Here is a 21132-nt window from a genome sequence, read left to right as displayed (position 1 = left end):
CAGAATCTCCTCCCATGTCCAGTTCTCCAAGTATCGCTGCCTCTCGTCACCACGCTGCTTGGTCCTTTGGTGGTGGGTGTTTCTGTAACGGCCGTTGTTGGTGGAAGAAGGTGAGGACCAAGGTGCAGCGTGGTACATGTCCATATTTATTAAAATGAACACGGAAATAACAAAATAACAAAGTGAAACAACCGAAAACAGTTCTGGCTGGTGCAGACACACAACAGAAAACAAACACCCGCAAAACACAGGTGGAAAAAGGCTACCTAAGTATGATTCTCAATCAGAGACAACTAACGACACCTGCCTCTGATTTAGAACCATACCAGGCCAAACTCAAAAACCAACATAGAAAAACAAACATAGACTGCCCACCCCAACTCACGCACTGACCATACTAAAATAAAAACAAAGGAACTAAGGTCAGAACGTGACAGGAAGTAATAATATGCGGATGAGGTAGTTGGGTGTGCTATTTACAGATTGGCTGCGTACAGGTACAGTGATTGATAAACTGCTCTGACAGCTGATGCTTAAAGTTAGAGAGGAAGATATAAGACTCCAGCTTCAGTGATTTTTGCAATTCGTTACAGTCATTGGCAGCAGAGAACTGGAAGGAAAGGCGGCCAAAGGAAGTGTTGGCTTTGGGGATGACCAGTGAAATATACCTGCTGGAGCACATGCTACGGGTGGGTGTTGCTATGGTGTCCAATGAGCTGAGATAAGGCGGAGCTTTATCTAGCAGAGACTTAGATGACATGGAGCCAGTGGGTTTGGCGACGAGAATGAAGCGAGGGCCAGCCAACGAGATCATACAGTTCGTAGTGGTGGGTAGTATATGGGGCTTTGGTGACAAAACGGATGGCACTGTGATAGACTACATCCAGTTTTCTGAGTAGAGTGTTGGAAGCTATTTTGTAAATGACATTGCCGAAGTCAAGGATCGGTAGGATAGTCAGTTTTACGAGGGCCTGTTTGGCAGAATGAGTGAAGGAGGCTTTGTTGCGAAATAGGAATCCGATTCTAGATTTAATGTTGGATTGGAGATGCTTAATGTGAGTCTGGAAGGAGAGTTTACAGTCTAACCAGACACCTAGGTATTTGTAATTGTCCACATATTGTCACGTTTGCTCCTGCTCTTCCCTTCCCCTGGCGCTTGAGGGCGCCAGATTACCCTGCATCACACGTTCCATTCATCACTCACACCTGCCTTCCCTCGTCACCTGCATCAGCATAATTGGACTCACCTGGACTCTATTATCTCCTGTTAATTTCCTTTGTTAAAACGATGCCGTAATTGTAAGAGTATATAAGTAATAGGCAAAGAGCAGTAACAAGTAACAGTCAAACTGAAGATACAAATGGCTTTAAGGTTGTACTGCTGTCCAGCCAAACATGTTGTGAGTGATAATGTACTGCTGTCCAGCCAAACATGTTGTGAGTGATAATGTACTGCTGTCCAGCCAAACATGTTGTGAGTGATAATGTACTGCTGTCCAGCCAAACATGTTGTGAGTGATAATGTACTGCTGTCCAGCCAAACATGTTGTGAGTGATAATGTACTGCTGTCCAGCCAAACATGTTGTGAGTGATAATGTACTGCTGTCCAGCCAAACATGTTGTGAGTGATAATGTACTGCTGTCCAGCCAAACATGTTGTGAGTGATAATGTACTGCTGTCCAGCCAAACATGTTGTGAGTGATAATGCACTGATGTAATATCTTCCTATTTTATATATGTCAACCATGACCACTGATCTGACCTACGACCCCTAAAATACTGATACTGCACTCTGCCTTTGTATGAATTTAAACAGCTGTATGGGTAATACAAGAGCAAAGAAATGTAAATGTGTTGATCCAACATTTTGTTGTTTTTCTGTTTGATGGAAACAGTTTGAGAGTTCTAACTACATTCCAACTGTATAAATGGTGTTTTGTAGTTGTGTTGTCATGTTTTGAATGTTGTATTGTAGTATCCCCCAACTGTATTAATGGTGTTTTGTAGTTGTGTTTTCATGTTTTGACTGATGTATTGTAGTAACCCTCAACTGTATTAATGGTGTTTTGTAGTGGTGTTTTCATGTTTTGACTGATGTATTGTAGTAACCCTCAACTGTATTAATGGTGTTTTGTAGTTTTGTTTTCATGTTTTGAATGTTGTATTGTAGGATCCCTCAACTGTATTTAATGGTGTTTTGTAGTTGTGTTGTCATGTTTTGAATGTTTTAACCCAATTTAACCCAATTGAACACTAATGGGAGATCCTGGAGCGGCGCCTGAGATAGTATATTCCACCAACATCAACAAAACACCAAATGACAGAGTTTCTTGTGGAGGAATGATGTCGCATCCCTCCAATAGAGTTCCAGACACTTGTAGAATGTATTTCAAGGCGTATCTACACCAAGGAGCATTGTTCTGGCGGCTCATGGTGGTAAAACACCCTGTTAAGACACTATGTTTACTCTATTTGGTCAGTTACCTGTAGGGGTATGTCGCTCATCACTGCATTCCATCTGTTGTTGTACTTTATGCTGGTCTACATTGACATAGATCTGTTCTTGTACTTTATGCTGGTCTACATTGACATAGATCTGTTCTTGTACTTTATGCTGGTCATGTCTCTTACATACATTCCTTGTGAGAGAGAGAGAGAGAGAGAGAGAGGGAGCAATAGAGAGAGAGAGAGAGAGAGAGAGAGAACAGGCAGAACCTGATATGTAAATTAGTTGAGCAAACAAAGGTATCTTTCGCTGACCGAATGATCATTCCAGACTCTGCTTCTGTTGAGATAAATGTAAGGTAAGACGATTGTTATGGGTATTAATATAGTTGATGATATTGTTGTGTGTATTCATATAGTTGATGATAGTGTTATGTGTATTCATATAGGTGATGATATTGTTATGTGTATTCATATAGTTGATGGTGTTAGGGAAGATTCAGAATTGGTTGGTAACATATGTAAGATGTTTTATATTTATCAATGTGTGTAAGTTAATTCTCATCAGAATGGTATTTTGTATAATACTGTGGGCAGGGTTGCAGTATCTGTTCTATGTCAAGACTAAGTTGCATGGCCGCTGAGAGGGGAGAGGTCAAAGTGTCATCATGTGTAAGCATATCTTTTGCTCCACTGTGTGTGTGCCAGTTCACTCCCTAGTTTTCCCATCGGAGATGGCAGTGTCTGGAATCATTCTCCTCTCCGTGAGCTTGTCCAGGATTGGTTGTATTTTGAGTTGGTTGTATCTAAATGACAATTTGATATATGCCTGTTGATTTGGAGGATTGGTTTATAGTTCTGGGGTTTGGGAAAAGAGACAAAGCTGAACGATGAATTATGTCTATGCTGTCTTATCCTGTGTGTGTGTCTTTACTATAAAGGACCTCATTTACAATGTGGAAGGGGCTCTCAGAGAATTCACTGAGAGACACTGAATTTATCTGAGAGTCACAGGGTTGTGATAGAGCTCATATAATTAAAGATGGACTTTTATAACTAACTCTGACTTGTGTGTGTGGTTTGCTCCCATGATTTGGTAAATAGAGGAAATTTCCACGACAATGGTATTGTTATGTATATTCATATAGTTGATGATATTGTTATGTGTATTCATATAGTTGATGATATTGTTATGTGTATTCATATAGTTGATGATATTGTTATGTATATTCATATAGTTTATATTTTTGGTAGACAGAGTGTTATAATAGTCCTACTCTCCTTAAAATGTATTTGATGTAAATTAGATGGGGGGAAGGATTCATTCCGTGCCCATCTGTGTTCTCCAGGGTGATCTCCTACTGTATCATAGGCCTATAGGCTTGTCTTCTCAAAACAGGCTTAAAACACAACAAGCAACGAACAAACACATTCTCTTTCTAATCTACTGTTAACTGTTTTCACTCAGGAAGGTATTTTGTGTGAAAGAGAGACAAATAAATATTGTGGAAAGACTAACAACAACTTACACTTCCTCAAAACAAGTTGTGTGTATTCATTAGAGCTCACTGTAGCAAAAAGTTTGGCAACTTAAGCCGTTTACGTCACATTCTACGGTGTTTGGAGGAAACCGTTTATGCAATGTTGCAAAACTGTTGACTGCGGTGTAAACTAATAAATACGACCCAGGTAGTGGCCTACGACTCGGCATGTTGATGCCTGCCTAATGCTGAAACCTGAACGTAGCCTGAGGGGTGTACTATGATGCAAGCTAGATATACTGGTTTTCTAAAGCTAGCCAGCTTCAGTTCGCTTCACATTCTAGCTCAGGCCTCACCCATAATAATATATAGCATCAGGAAGTCCAGAGAGGAGAGATCACTTATCTCATGATCACTACATAACAAAAGTTGTTTTGTTAAGAAAACAAATAAACTCTATCATTAGGAGTGGACATATTGATGATAGATTGACAGTATTGCTGAGGCAGCAGAGCCCACGGTAGGAAAACGCATGCATTTGTATCACTTGCTAAACTAAGGGATGGTAGTTTGCCCCTGGTGATGAGTTGTGCACACCGCACTACCCTCTGGAAAGCCTTGTGGTTGAGGGCAGTGCAGTTGCCTTACCAGGCGGTGATACAGCCCAACAGGTTGCTCTCGATTGTGCGTCTGTAAAAGTTTGTGAGAGTTTTAGGTGACAAGCCACATTTCTTCAGCATCCTGAGGTTGAAGAGGCGCTATTGCGCCTTCTTCACCACGCTGTCTGTGTGGGTGGACCATTTCAGTTTGTCCGTCATGTGTACGCCGAGGAACTTAAAACTTTCCATCTTCTCCAACACTGTCCCGTCGATGTGGATAGGGGGGGTGCTCCCTCTGCTGTTTCCTGAAGTCCACGATCATCTCCTTTGTTTTCTTATTAATGTTGAGAGAGAGGTTGTCGTTGTTGGTAATCAAGCCCACTACTGTTGTGTCGTTTGCAAACTTGATGAGTTGATGAGTTGGAGGTGTGCATGGCCATGCAGTCATGGGTGAAAAGGGAGTACAGGAGGGGGCAGAGCACGCACCCTTGTGGGGCACCAGTGTTGAGGATCAGCGAAGTGGAGATGTTGTTTCCTACCTTCACCACCTGGGGGCGGCCCTACAGAAAGTCCAGGATCCAATTGCACAGGGCGGAGTCAAGACCCAGGGCCTTAAGCTTACAGATGAGCTTGGAGGGTACTATGGTGTTGAATTCTGAGCTATGGTCAATGAACAGCATTCTTACATAGGCATTCCTCTTGTCCAGATGGGATAGGGCAGTGTGCAGTGTGATGGCTATTGCATCGTCTGTGGACTTGTTGGGGCGATATGCAAATTGAAGTGGGTCTAGGGTGACAGGTAAGGCAGAGGTGATATGTTCCTTAACTAGCCTCTCAAAGCACTTCATGATGACAGAAGTGAGTGCTATTTAGTGATAGCCATTTATTTAAGTTATCGTTGCCTTCTTGGTACAGGAACAATGGAGGCCATCTTGAAGCATGTGGGGACAGCATTTTGGGATAGGGAGCGATTCAATATTTCATAAACACACCAGCCAGCTGGTCTGCTCATGCTCTGAGGACATGACTAGGGATGCCGTCTGGGCCAGCAGCCTTGCGGGGGTTAACACATGTAAAAGTCTTACTCACGTCGGCCACGGAGAAGGAGAGGGGGCCCGCATTCCTTGGTAGCGGGCCACATTGGTGGCACTGTTTTATCCTCAAAGCGGGCAAAGAGGGTGTTTAGCTTGTCTGGAAGCGAGACGTCGGTGTCCGTGACGTGGATGTTTTTCTTTTTGTAGTCCGTGACCACAGACGTCTCGTGTCTGGTCCTTTGAATTGCGATTCCATTTTGTCCGTATACCGACATTTCACTTGTTTGATTGCTTGCGGAGGGAATAACTACACTGTTTATATCCGTCCATTCCCCGACCTCTTTCCATGGTTGAATGCTGTGGTTCGCGCTTTCAGCTTTGCGCACATGCTGCCGTCTACCCACAGTATTTAGTTGGGGTAGGTTTTAATAGTCACAGTGGTTACAACATCTCCAATGCACTTCCTAATAAACTCACTCAACAAATCAGCGTATAGATCGATGACCGATGCATTGTGTAGGAGGGAGATGCCTAGATGTGGGAAGTGTGCAGGAGAAGTGTGCAGGAGGGCATGAGGCGAAGGAATGTGAAGTATCGGTGGAGAAAGTTGTGTGTGTTGGTTGTAGGGGTGATCAAGGGGCTGGAGATCATAGGTGTCTGTTGAGAGAAAGGCTGGTTGAGGTTGCCAGGGTTACAGTAGTACAGAAAGTGTTGTATGATGAAGCAGTGAAGAGAGTGGTAGAGGAAGATGGGTACAGGATCCCTGTGAGTAGGCCAAGGTTAACTGAGAGTGATAGGAATAGCTTAGCTTCAGTAAGGTATTTTTTTGTTGTTGTTGCCCTTCATAGCCATGGATGTCAAATGTACTGCAGAAATGGAATGAAAGTCACAGAAAATAGAGGTTGTGGTGGCAGCTGCAGAGAAGTACTTGGGATAGCTAGGATTTACTGCAAAACAGCTGCAGGGGGTGTTGAGTGGTAGCGATATGTCCTCTCAGTCCGTTGGTCTGGACTAGGACGAGGTCGGGTTAAATAGTGGAATGGGTGGTGTTTTTTCTTAGAGGGATAATAGTTAGTAGGGTCATTTCCCTTTTTCCCAACTTTGTATTATTGTATCAAAGAATATAATGTAGGTAGGTGGCAGTGTATGCACCTAAAAGTTGGATGCAATCTGTCAACCAAATCCCGAAGAAGAACGATTGGCTTTGTAAGAGCTCTATGTTAGCGTGTATAAACGCAGAAGTATACCCATAGCTGTTCAATGGCTTGGAGCAGCCAGCTAGCCTCTCTATCAGAAGTATACCCATAGCTGTTCAATGGCTTGGAGCAGCCAGCTAGCCTCTCTATCAGAAGTATACCCATAGCTGTTCAATGGCTTGGAGCAGCCAGCTAGCCTCTCTATCAGAAGTATACCCATAGCTATTCAATAGCTTGGAGCAGCCAGCTAGCCTCTCTATCAGAAGTATACCCATAGCTATTCAATGGCTTGGAGCAGCCAGCTAGCCTCTCTATCAGAAGTATACCCATAGCTGTTCAATGGCTTGGAGCAGCCAGCTAGCCTCTCTATCAGAAGTATACCCATAGCTGTTCAATGGCTTGGAGCAGCCAGCTAGCCTCTCTATCAGAAGTATACCCATAGCTGTTCAATGGCTTGGAGCAGCCAGCTAGCCTCTCTATCAGAAGTATACCCATAGCTGTTCAATGGCTTGGAGCAGCCAGCTAGCCTCTCTATCAGAAGTATACCTATAGCTGTTCAATAGCTTGGAACAGCTAACTAGCTTATCCATCAGGGTGCTCTGCTGTCCCCCCACCCGGTTTGGCTTGGTGCCATCTCGTTTAGGTTTCGTTCTTGTTTTTATGACTTTTCACAGTATACCAACCTGGGTGATACTCAGTTTGGTCTACCAGTATTGTGGTGCTGAGGGTTTTGTCTTAGTTCTCTGTGTGACTTGAAGGGTTGTATCAGACTAAAGAAAATATTGGTCGACCAAGAGTCGTCTGTTCTTTCGATTGGTCGATTGGTCGACACTTTTTTTTTTTCTTCGTATATTGACACGTGTTTTAATCAAATCAACTATATTTACTGACGTTGTCTGATGCTTTAAGCATAGGGTTTGATAAAATAATTAAGACACAAATTACTTGAGGAAGTCCGACTAGCAATGGATTTGATAGTGCCGGGCCTGGCTCAGTTGTGTCAAAAAACAAGACAGTCAGTGACTGTGACTAGCAACCATTGTCTCTCTCTGCTCCCTGCTAAAGGTCACCAGCACAGAACATCAAAGTGTTTATCGCGCTGTCCGTGTTACAACGTAATTACAGCCATTTCTGACTGAAAAGTTCTGTTACCAAAATCCCTAATTTGTTTAGGAAAAACATTCCCTATTCCCTCAACCCTTGCTCTATTTACAGTGCCTTGCGAAAGTATTCGGCCCCCTTGAACTTTGCGACCTTTTGCCACATGTCAAAAAAACAGTTTTTGTTTTGTCATTATGGGCTATTGTGTTTAGCCGGGTTTGGTTTGGCCTACCCCGGGTTTGGCCGGGGTAGGCCTTCATTGTAAATAAGAATTTGTTCTTAACTAATTTGCCTAGTTAAGTAAAGGTTCAACATAAAAACAAATACTGTGACTGTCACCTTGATATTGGCTAGGTAGCTACTTCCCACGCTGTCGCCGGACAGTAGTGCTTGTCAAGCGGGAACCAAGGGTTCCTGTGTCCCGGTGTTGTTACCTTTAATTTCCTCCACATTGAGTAGTAGATTGTATGTATCAAGGTGACATCTAGATGGTAGTTAATATTAGCTATGCCTTCTCAACAACGCTATCATCGAGGCAGGTCCTACAAGCCCTAGTTTTGTCGCACCTGGACTACTGTTAAGTCGTGTGGTCAGGTGCCACAAAGAGGGACTTTCAGAACAGGGCATCACGGCTGGCCTTTGGATGTACACAGAGAGCTAACATGAATAATATGCATGTCCATCTCTCCCTGACTTGCCTAGTTAAATAAATGTTAAAGTAATGACTCAAAGTAGAGGAGAGATGGATCACTGCTTGTTCTTCTTTCACCTGGTGGAATGTTATTAATAGTTTTCATAATTATTCAACATTATTTCAAAAGACCCGCCAAAAAATCTGGTGTTTCTATGTCAAACGGTTTGGTTGTATTTGGTTTGGTTGTATTTCAGTCTTCTGTGACGTAAATAAAGCGTAAAATTGGGATACAAACAAAAAATTGAACACAAACTCAAAATGTAATACATTTAAACTCTATATCTGGTACAGGTTTCTTCTTCTGTTAAAGCCCATAACCATGTGTGTGAGGTGTATACTTTTGTTTCAAATGTTTTTAAGACTATCAAGAAACACGGTGACCCTGATTTAGTCGGCTGCAGTAAGAGGTTTTAAGACTACCAAGAGGTGACCCTGATTTAGGTTTTAAGGTAGTTAATTGGTGTGGAAACATTGCTTTCACCTGTCCAGTTCTCTCATGTCAGTTGAGATGAAGGAAAGGAGACAAGGAGGGGAAGCACTCCTCCTCTGAGACACTGTCTTTATGAATAAAGGACAAGGAGTCAACTGGACCAAGAAACCGAACATATACTGTTGTAAAGTCTAGTTACAGCACGTTGCCATCTAGTGGAAGATACCAATAAAAAACGTTATTATCAGGGTGGGGAGGTTCAGTTCAGCTGAACTGAAACAGAAAGTAAAGTTGTTCTTTTTTACAGGATCCATTTTGAGACGACCGAGCAGAAAACACCATATGGAGAGAAGTAAACAATAAAGTAAGTATTTATGAACAGTAATCTATTCCAAAGGACAAAGTAAAATAATGACTACCTGGAATGAGATATTACTAGTTAGTAGAACTGCTACTTGAATGAGATATTACTAGTTAGTAGAACTGCTACTTGAGCTGAGTTGCTGACAGACCGCAGTTTTCAAAATGGTAACTAGTCAGGCTACGTGTTAGGCGTTGTCTGGTAAAGATGGCGCAGGAGCTTTTCAATTATAGGATTTAATGTTTATTTTATGGGTTCTCAATCCATTTGTTCTCGACCAGCACTTACACACATGATTAAACTAATCATCAAATATTTTACCAGTTTAATGTTTGAGGCATATAAATGAATATTCGCAAATAAAACTTTTGGGTTTGAAGGCTTGTTTACCAACTGCCAACTCACGGCACCTCTTATCGTTGTCCTGTCTTGCCACAGCACTGTGAACCGCCGCACATTGAAGCAAATGATTGGTATAGCTACGTAAGGGATCAAGGGGATTGGACGCATGTTTTAAAGAATACATTTATTTCTAGAGGAGGGACAATTAATATAACAATACTTTTGTTAGGGTGTATGGGCAGCTTTATGGGCTCCCGAGTGGCGCAGCAGTCTAAGGCACTGCATCTCTGCGCTATAGACGTCACTACAGATCCCGGTTCGATTCCAGGCTATATCACAACCACAATTGGGAGTCCCATAGTGCGGCACAATTGGCCCAGCGTCGTCCGGGGTGGGATAGGCCGTCATTATAAATACGGATTTGTTCTTAAATGACTTGCCTAGTAAAATAAATGTGAGATTTAATTATTTATTTAGTCTGATAAGTGGAACAATTCTCCTTCTTACCAATGGTCTAAAATATAGGATAATTATTGTCTTGTCAGCAACAACACTACTGTTATTCCCCACACCTACTGTATTATTCCACGTCTTCCCAGTGTTGCCAGTGTACACATATTTGAAGTCTGATCGGCAAACTTGTGTCTTTGAAAATTAATGATACGAGGCTATGTATTATTGAAGCCATTCATGGAGTTTCAGGAACCATATATCATCTCACTCCAAGCTTTCTTCAAAAGTTGTGTTTACAATTATTATAGGCCTACAGTAATTCACATTTGAGTGGAAAAAAACATAACTAAATCTGGTTTCAAGTAAGTTATACTTTTAGCTAAAAATAATTTTAAAAAGATGTCTTGAAGGACAAAAAACAACAACAACCTGAAGCAAGATTCAGTACAATGTCACGAGTTACTGCTGTCGTATGCAACTGACTGTTAGCGCCACCCTCTGGTTACTGTTGTTACATAAAGAGGTGACAACGTGACAGCTGTTGAAGGTGAAAATAACAAAGTATATGTACAGGGCCACTTTTTCCACATTTTGTCGTCCTTTTTCCCCCTTTCCTGCAATGTCTATTTTTCTATAGTTTACCACCCAACAGTAGTAGGTGGCACCATTGAAGAATAAGAATATAGACTAAAGCAAAGAGAACATTATAGAGTAAACAAAACGAATGTTCAAGTGCTTCTACTTCAGTTAAAGTGGAACTGGGATGAGGAAGTGAATCACCAGGCCTATGTGGCGATGTTACAAGTCAAATGTTTGGAAGGTCTTTAGATTTTTTCTTTCAATTTATTATGTTATTTGAGCGGTTGTGATATTTTGTTTGATTATTTGTTGTCCCGTGTGGGTTTGATATATCATCTCTTATCATGCTGACAATCTGATGGTCTCGTTGGAAATGTGAAAAATATCAGGTCTAGTCTACCTGCTCTGTCCTGACACTGGTAGGCCTATATTGTTATATGAAATAGCACTAACAAACCACTATTATACAGTTGAAGTCGGAAGTTTACATACACTTAAGTTGGAGTCATTAAAACTCGTTTTTCAACCACTCCACAAATGTATTGTTAACAAACTATAGTTTTGGCAAGTTGGTTTGGATATCTGCTTTGTGCATGACACAAGTCATTTTCCCAACAATTGTTTACAGACAGATTATTTCACTTATAATTCACTGTGTCACATTTCCAGTGGGTCAGAAGTTTGCATACACTAAGTTGACTGTGCCTTTAAACAGCTTGGAAAATTCCAGAAAATGATGTCATGGCTTGAGAAGCTTCTGACAGGCTAATTTACATCATTTGAGTCAATTGGAGGCCTACCTTCAAACTCAGTGCCTCTTGCTTGACATCATGGGAAAATCTAAAGAAATCAGCCAAGACTTCAGAAAAATAATTGTAGACCTCCACAAGTCTGGTTCATCCTTGGGAGCAATTTCCAAATGCCTGAAGGTACCACGCTCATCTGTACAAACAATAGTACGCAAGTATAAAGTACCATGGGACCACGCAGCCGTCATACCGCTCAGGAAGGAGACGCGCTCTGTCTCCCAGAGATGAACGTACTTTGGTGCGAAGAGTGCAAATCAATCCCAGAACAACAGCAAAGGACCTTGTGAAGATGCTGGAGGAAACAGGTACAAAAGTATCTATATCCACAGTAAAACGAGTCCAAAATCAACATAACCTGAAAGGCCGCTCGGCAAGGAAGAAGCCACTGCTCCAAAACCGCCATAAAAAAGCCAGACTACGGTTTGCAACTGCACATGGAGACAAAGATTGTAATTTTTGGAGAAATGTCCTCTGGTCTGATGAAGCAAAAATAGAACAGTTTGGCCATAATGAGGAAAAAAGGTGACGCTTGCAAGCCGAAAAACACCATCCCTACTGTGAAGCATGGAGGTGGCAGCATCATGTTGTGGTGGTGCTTTGCTGCAGGAGGGACTGGTGCACTTCACAAAATAGATGGCATCATGAGGCAGGAAAAGGTTGTGGATATATTGAAGCAACATCTCAAGACATCAGTCAGGAAGTTAAAGCTTGGTCGCAAATGGGTCTTTCAAATGGACAATGACCCCAAGTATACTTCCAAAGATGTGGCAAAAATGGCTTAAGGACGACAAGGTCAAGGTATTGGAGTGGCCATCACAAAGCCCTGACCTCAATCCTATAGAAAATGTGTGGGCAGAACTGAAAAAGCGTGTGTGAGCAAGGAGGCCTACAAACCTGATTCAGTTACACCAGCTCTGTCAGGAGGAATGGGCTAAAATTCACCCAACTTATTGTGGGAAGCTACCTGAAATGTTTGACCCAAGTTAAACAATTTAAAGGCAATGCTACCAAATAATAATTGAGTGTATGTAAATTTCTGACCCACTGGGAATGTGATGAAATAAATAAAAGCTGAAATAAATCATTCTCTCTACTATTTTTCTGACATTTCACATTCTTAAAATAAAGTGGTGATCCTAACTGACCTAAAAACAGGGAGTTTTTACTAGGATTAAATGTCAGGAATTGTGAAAAATGTAGTTTAAATGTATTTGGCTAAGGTGTATGTAAACTTCCGACTTCAACTGTACATAAAAAAAAAATGTCACACTATCATGTTTAATCCGGTGATGAATGTAATGTGACTATGTTGTGGGTTTTAGTTCTGCTGATCTGTACCCTACGCTAGGTGTCTCGACAATCAGTCTGCTTGCTGAGGATGAAATTCTGTAGAGAGAGGAAGGGGGCACTGCCTCTGGATAAAGTGTGGTTGGAGGCACATCACAAGGACCAAAGACCAGTCTCTCCAGTAACCAGTCATCTGTCCATGAAGAGTGACTTCTCTATGGACCATCCTGTTAATTTGAGTGATGGAACAGGAACCTTTGACCCCAGGTAAATTACTGGTCAGCATTTATGATATTACTGTTGAATAGAATAATTTTCTATATATTTTTATGTGAGTATATAAAGCATCTGCTAATAATCAGTGCTTTATGTATACTGAACAAAAATAGAACAACTCAACATGCCACCATTTCAGAGATTTCACTGAGTTACAGTTAATTTATGGAAATCAGTCAATTGAAATAAACAAATTAGGCCCTAATCTATGGATTTCACAAGACTGGGATTACAGATATGCATCTGTTGGTCACAGATACCTTAAAGAAAAGGTAGGAGTGTGGATCAGAACCAGTCAGTATCTGTAGTGACCACCATTTGCCTCATGCAGTGCGACACATCTCCTTCACGTAGACTTAATCAGGCTGTTGGTTGTGGCCTGTAGAATGTTGTCCCACTCCTCTTCAATGGCTGTGCAAAGTTGCTGGATAGTGTCGGGAACTGGAACACTGAATACACGTCGATCCAGAGCATCCCAAACATGTTCAATGGGTGACTTGTCTGGTAATTCTGCAGGCCATGGAAGAACTGGGACATTTTCAGCTTCCAGTGATTGTGTACAGATCCTTGTGACATGGGGCTCTGCATTATCATGCTGAAACATGAGGTGATGGCGGTGAATGAAATGCATGACAATAGGTCTCAGGATCTCGTCACGGTATCTCTGTGTATTCAAATTGCCATAGATAAAATGCAATTGTGTTCGTTGTCTGTAGCTTATGTCTGCCCATACCATAACCCCACCGCCACCATGGGGACCTCTGTTCACAACTGTGACATCAGTAAACCGCTCGACTATACAACGGCGTGCACGTGTCTGCGGTTGTGAGGCCGGTTTGACAAACTGACAAATTCTCTAAAATGATGTTGGAGGCAGCTTATGGAAGATAAATTAACATTCAACTCTCTGGCAACAGCTCTGGGAGAAATAATATTTTTGTGCGTATGGAACATTTCTGGGATCTTTTATTTCAGCTCATGAAATATGGGACCAACACTTCACATGTTGACTTCATATGTATGTTCAGTGTAGTATATTTAATATATTTGTAATGTATTTGAATGTTTCATGGTGGTATATTTTTTCATATATTTTAATGCTTGTGTAATGTATTTTATCTATTGAAATATATTTTGGATATATTTTTAAATGTAGTTTCATTGTGATTTATTCTGTTTTCCAGAATCTCCAACCAAACTCAGAGACCAGTCTCTCCAGTAACCAGTCATCTATCCATGAAGAGTGACTTCTCTATGGACCATCCTGTTAATTTGAGTGATGGAAGAGGAACCTTTGACCCCAGGTAAGTTACTGGTCAGAATTCATTAGTCCTCAACATACAAAACACTGCAAACTTCTGGCCACTTAAACATCTATTCAGTTTGACCCCAATAAGTTAACATATGGCCATATCTGAAAATGTCTGCTAATAGTAGACGTTAATCTGTTCTGGCCTTGTTATAGATACAAATTGTCTTAAAGATGCAACAGATACACTGGGGAGAACAAGTATTTGAAACACTGCCGATTTTGCAGGTTTTCCTACTTACAAAGCACGTAGAGGTCTGTAATTTTTATCATAGGTACACTTCAACTGTGAGAGACGGAATCTAAAACAAAAATCCAGAAAATCACATTATATGATTTTTAAGTAATTAATTTGCATTTTATTGCATGACATAAGTATTTGATAACCTACCAACCAGTAAGAATTCCAGCTCTCACAGACCTGTTAGTTTTTCTTTAAGAATCCCTCCTGTTCTCCACTCATTACCTGTATTAACTGCACCTGTTTGAACTTGTTATCTGTATAAAAGACACCTGTCCACACACTCAATCAAACAGACTTTAACCTCTCCACAATGGCCAAGACCAGAGAGCTGTGTAAGGACATCAGGAATAAAATTGTAGACCTGCACAAGGCTGGGATGGGCTACAGGACAATAGGCAAGCAGCTTGGTGAGAAGGCAACAACTGTTGGCGCAATTATTAGAAAATGGAAGAAGTTCAAGATGACGGTCAATCACCCTCGGTCTGGGGCTCCATGCAAGATCTCACCTCGTGCGGCATCAATGATTATGAGGTAGGTGAGGGATCAGCCCAGAACTACACGGCAGGACCTGGTCAATGACCTGAAGAGAGCTGGGACCACAGTCTCAAAGAAAACCATTAGTAACACACTACGCCATCATGGATTAAAATCCTGCAGCGCACGCAAGGTCCCCCTGCTCAAGCCAGCGCATGTCCAGGCCGGTCTGAAGTTTGCCAATGACCATCTGGATGATCCAGAGGAGGAATGGGAGAAGGTCATGTGGTCTGATGAGACAAAAATAGAGATTTTTGGTCTAAACTCCACTCGCCGTGTTTGGAGGAAGAAGAAGGATGAGTACAATCCCAAGAACACCATCCCAACCGTGAAGCATGGAGGTGGAAACATAATTCTTTGGAGATGCTTTTCTGCAAAGGGGACAGGATGACTGCACCGTGTTGAGGGGAGGATGGATGGGGCCATGTATCGCGAGATCTTGGCCAACAACCTCCTTCCCTCAGTAAGAGCATTGAAGATGGGTCGTGGCTGGGTCTTCCAGCATGACAACGACCCGAAACACACAGCCAGGGCAACTAAGGAGTGGCTCCTTAAGAAGCATCTCAAGGTCCTGGAGTGGCCTAGCCAGTCTCCAGACCTGAACCCAATAGAAAATCTTTGGAGGGAGCTGAAAGTCCGTATTGCCCAGCGACAGCCCCAAAACCTGAAGGATCTGGAGAAGGTCTGTATGGAGGAGTGGGCCAAAATCCCTGCTGCAGTGTGTGCAAACCTGGTCAAGAATTACAGGAAACGTATGATCTCTGTAATTGCAAACAAAGGTTTCTGTACCAAATATTAAGTTCTGCTTTGCTGATGTATCAAATAGTTATGTCATGCAATAAAATGCAAATGAATTACTTAAAAATCATGCAATGTGATTTTCTGGATTTTTGTTTTAGATTCCGTCTCTCACAGTTGAAGTGTACCTATGATAAAAATTACAGACCTCTACATGCTTTGTTAGTAGGAAAACCTGCAAAATCGGCAGTGTATCAAGTACTTGCTCTCCCCAGTGTATAACCATTTTATGGTTCAGTTCTATGATTTTGAACCTTATAAAGTTGTATTGTTCATATTGTTTCGTGATTATAATTTGCTCTGTGGACATTTAATAACTATTCTAGAGGTGTCAAAAGGACTCAGAGACCAGTCTCTCCAGTAACCAGTCATCTGTCCATGAAGAGTGACTTCTCTATGGACCATCCTGTTAATTTGAGTGATGTAACAGGAACCTTTGACCCCAGGTAATTTACTGGTCAGCATTTATGATATTACTGTTGAATAGAATAATTTTCTATATTTTTATGTGAGTATATAAAGCATCTGCTAATAATCAGTGCTTTATGTATACTGAACAAAAATAGAACAACTCAACATGCCACCATTTCAGAGATTTCACTGAGTTACAGTTAATTTATGGAATGTTATCCCACTCCTCTTCAATGGCTGTGTTAAGTTGCTGGATAGTGTCAGGAACTGGAACACGCTGTCATACACGTTGATCCAGAGCATCCCAAACATGTTCAATGGGTGACTTGTCTGGTAATTCTGCAGGCCATGGAAGAACTGGGACATTTTCAGCTTCCAGTGATTGTGTACAGATCCTTGTGACATGGGGCTCTGCATTATCATGCTGAAACATGAGGTGATGGCGATGAATGAATGGCATGACAATAGGTCTCAGGATCTCGTCACGGTATCTCTGTGTATTCAAATTGCCATAGATAAAATGCAATTGTGTTCGTTGTCTGTAGCTTATGTCTGCCCATACCATAACCCCACCGCCACCATGGGGACCTCTGTTCACAACTGTGACATCAGTAAACCGCTCGACTATACAACGGCGTGCACGTGTCTGCGGTTGTGAGGCCGGTTTGACAAACTGACAAATTCTCTAAAATGATGTTGGAGGCAGCTTATGGAAGATAAATTAACATTCAACTCTCTGGCAACAGCTCTGGGAGAAATAATATTTTTGTGCGTATGGAACATTTCTGGGATCTTTTATTTCAGCTCATGAGACATGGGACCAACACTTCACATGTTGACTTCATATGTATGTTCAGTGTAGTATATTTAATATATTTGTAATGTATTTGAATGTTTCATGGTGGTATATTTTTTCATATATTTTAATGCTTGTGTAATGTATTTTATCTATTGAAATATATTTTGGATATATTTTTAAATGTAGTTTCATTGTGATTTATTCTGTTTTCCAGAATCTCCAACCAAACTCAGAGACCAGTCTCTCCAGTAACCAGTCATCTGTCCATGAAGAGTGACTTCTCTATGGACCATCCTGTTAATTTGAGTGATGGAAGAGGAACCTTTGACCCCAGGTAAGTTACTGGTCAGAATTCATTAGTCCTCAACATACACAACACTGCAAACTTCTGGCCACTTAAAAATCTATTCAGTTTGACCCCAATAAGTTAACATATGGCCATATCTGAAAATGTCTGCTAATAGTAGACGTTAATCTGTTCTGGCCTTGTTATAGATACAAATTGTCTTAAAGATGCAACAGATACACTGGGGAGAACAAGTATTTGAAACACTGCCGATTTTGCAGGTTTTCCTACTTACAAAGCACGTAGAGGTCTGTAATTTTTATGATAGGTACACTTCAACTGTGAGAGACGGAATCTAAAACAAAAATCCAGAAAATCACATTATATGATTTTTAAGTAATTAATTTGCATTTTATTGCATGACATAAGTATTTGATTACCTACCAACCAGTAAGAATTCCAGCTCTCACAGACCTGTTAGTTTTTCTTTAAGAATCCCTCCTGTTCTCCACTCATTACCTGTATTAACTGCACCTGTTTGAACTTGTTATCTGTATAAAAGACACCTGTCCACACACTCAATCAAACAGACTTTAACCTCTCCACAATGGCCAAGACCAGAGAGCTGTGTAAGGACATCAGGAATAAAATTGTAGACCTGCACAAGGCTGGGATGGGCTACAGGACAATAGGCAAGCAGCTTGGTGAGAAGGCAACAACTGTTGGCGCAATTATTAGAAAATGGAAGAAGTTCAAGATGACGGTCAATCACCCTCGGTCTGGGGCTCCATGCAAGATCTCACCTCGTGCGGCATCAATGATTATGAGGTAGGTGAGGGATCAGCCCAGAACTACACGGCAGGACCTGGTCAATAACCTGAAGAGAGCTGGGACCACAGTCTCAAAGAAAACCATTAGTAACACACTACGCCATCATGGATTAAAATCCTGCAGCGCACGCAAGGTCCCCCTGCTCAAGCCAGCGCATGTCCAGGCCGGTCTGAAGTTTGCCAATGACCATCTGGATGATCCAGAGGAGGAATGGGAGAAGGTCATGTGGTCTGATGAGACAAAAATAGAGATTTTTGGTCTAAACTCCACTCGCCGTGTTTGGAGGAAGAAGAAGGATGAGTACAATCCCAAGAACACCATCCCAACCGTGAAGCATGGAGGTGGAAACATAATTCTTTGGAGATGCTTTTCTGCAAAGGGGACAGGATGACTGCACCGTGTTGAGGGGAGGATGGATGGGGCCATGTATCGCGAGATCTTGGCCAACAACCTCCTTCCCTCAGTAAGAGCATTGAAGATGGGTCGTGGCTGGGTCTTCCAGCATGACAACGACCCGAAACACACAGCCAGGGCAACTAAGGAGTGGCTCCTTAAGAAGCATCTCAAGGTCCTGGAGTGGCCTAGCCAGTCTCCAGACCTGAACCCAATAGAAAATCTTTGGAGGGAGCTGAAAGTCCGTATTGCCCAGCGACAGCCCCAAAACCTGAAGGATCTGGAGAAGGTCTGTATGGAGGAGTGGGCCAAAATCCCTGCTGCAGTGTGTGCAAACCTGGTCAAGAATTACAGGAAACGTATGATCTCTGTAATTGCAAACAAAGGTTTCTGTACCAAATATTAAGTTCTGCTTTGCTGATGTATCAAATAGTTATGTCATGCAATAAAATGCAAATGAATTACTTAAAAATCATGCAATGTGATTTTCTGGATTTTTGTTTTAGATTCCGTCTCTCACAGTTGAAGTGTACCTATGATAAAAATTACAGACCTCTACATGCTTTGTTAGTAGGAAAACCTGCAAAATCGGCAGTGTATCAAGTACTTGCTCTCCCCAGTGTATAACCATTTTATGGTTCAGTTCTATGATTTTGAACCTTATAAAGTTGTATTGTTCATATTGTTTCGTGATTATAATTTGCTCTGTGGACATTTAATAACTATTCTAGAGGTGTCAAAAGGACTCAGAGACCAGTCTCTCCAGTAACCAGTCATCTGTCCATGAAGAGTGACTTCTCTATGGACCATCCTGTTAATTTGAGTGATGTAACAGGAACCTTTGACCCCAGGTAATTTACTGGTCAGCATTTATGATATTACTGTTGAATAGAATAATTTTCTATATTTTTATGTGAGTATATAAAGCATCTGCTAATAATCAGTGCTTTATGTATACTGAACAAAAATAGAACAACTCAACATGCCACCATTTCAGAGATTTCACTGAGTTACAGTTAATTTATGGAATGTTATCCCACTCCTCTTCAATGGCTGTGTTAAGTTGCTGGATAGTGTCAGGAACTGGAACACGCTGTCATACACGTTGATCCAGAGCATCCCAAACATGTTCAATGGGTGACTTGTCTGGTAATTCTGCAGGCCATGGAAGAACTGGGACATTTTCAGCTTCCAGTGATTGTGTACAGATCCTTGTGACATGGGGCTCTGCATTATCATGCTGAAACATGAGGTGATGGCGATGAATGAATGGCATGACAATAGGTCTCAGGATCTCGTCACGGTATCTCTGTGTATTCAAATTGCCATAGATAAAATGAAATTGTGTTCGTTGTCTGTAGCTTATGCCTGCCCATACCATAACCCCACCGCCACCATGGGGACCTCTGTTCACAACTGTGACATCAGTAAACCGCTCGACTATACAACGGCGTGCACGTGTCTGCGGTTGTGAGGCCGGTTTGACAAACTGACAAATTCTCTAAAATGATGTTGGAGGCAGCTTATGGAAGATAAATTAACATTCAACTCTCTGGCAACAGCTCTGGGAGAAATAATATTTTTGTGCGTATGGAACATTTCTGGGATCTTTTATTTCAGCTCATGAGACATGGGACCAACACTTCACATGTTGACTTCATATGTATGTTCAGTGTAGTATATTTAATATATTTGTAATGTATTTGAATGTTTCATGGTGGTATATTTTTTCATATATTTTAATGCTTGTGTAATGTATTTTATCTATTGAAATATATTTTGGATATATTTTTAAATGTAGTTTCATTGTGATTTATTCTGTTTTCCAGAATCTCCAACCAAACTCAGAGACCAGTCTCTCCAGTAACCAGTCATCTGTCCATGAAGAGTGACTTCTCTATGGACCATCCTGTTAATTTGAGTGATGGAAGAGGAACCTTTGAGCCCAGGTAAGTTACTGGTCAGAATTCATTAGTCCTCAACATACACAACACTGCAAACTTCTGGCCACTTAAAAATCTATTCAGTTTGACCCCAATAAGTTAACATATGGCCATATCTGAAAATGTCTGCTAATAGTAGACGTTAATCTGTTCTGGCCTTGTTATAGATACAAATTGTCTTAAAGATGCAACAGATACACTGGGGAGAACAAGTATTTGAAACAGACCTGCACAAGGCTGGGATGGGCTACAGGACAATAGGCAAGCAGCTTGGTGAGAAGGCAACAAAAATAGAACTCAACATGCCACCATTTGAGATTTCACTGAGTTACAGTTAATTTATGGAATGTTATCCCACTCCTCTTCAATGTCTGTGTTAAGTTGCTGGATAGTGTCAGGAACTGGAACACGCTGTCATACACATTGATCCAGAGCATCCCAAACATGTTCAATGGGTGACTTGTCTGGTAATTCTGCAGGCCATGGAAGAACTGG

At 41.5% G+C, this 21132-nt stretch overlaps 1 protein-coding gene across 1 annotated transcript in view; it reads left to right on the top strand.

The window, feature by feature from the left end:
- LOC139421584 (NLR family CARD domain-containing protein 3-like) overlaps positions 1-21132 on the top strand; it is a 72893-nt gene that overhangs the window by 37038 nt on the left and 14723 nt on the right. The window contains exons 1-6 of the mRNA XM_071172627.1: positions 9076-9346; positions 12875-13080; positions 14274-14393; positions 16301-16420; positions 17399-17518; positions 19426-19545. Coding sequence (XP_071028728.1) covers positions 12905-13080; positions 14274-14393; positions 16301-16420; positions 17399-17518; positions 19426-19545 — 656 coding nt within the window. The 5' untranslated portion in view covers positions 9076-9346; positions 12875-12904. Of the gene's footprint in view, positions 9347-12874; positions 13081-14273; positions 14394-16300; positions 16421-17398; positions 17519-19425; positions 19546-21132 lie in introns of the transcript that reaches the window.

The sequence above is a fragment of the Oncorhynchus clarkii genome, chromosome 12 (genome assembly GCF_045791955.1).
Source record: "Oncorhynchus clarkii lewisi isolate Uvic-CL-2024 chromosome 12, UVic_Ocla_1.0, whole genome shotgun sequence".
NCBI lineage: Eukaryota > Metazoa > Chordata > Actinopteri > Salmoniformes > Salmonidae > Oncorhynchus > Oncorhynchus clarkii.
The sequence above is the reverse complement of the archived record's forward strand: the minus strand, read 5'-3'. Positions and strand labels throughout refer to the sequence as shown.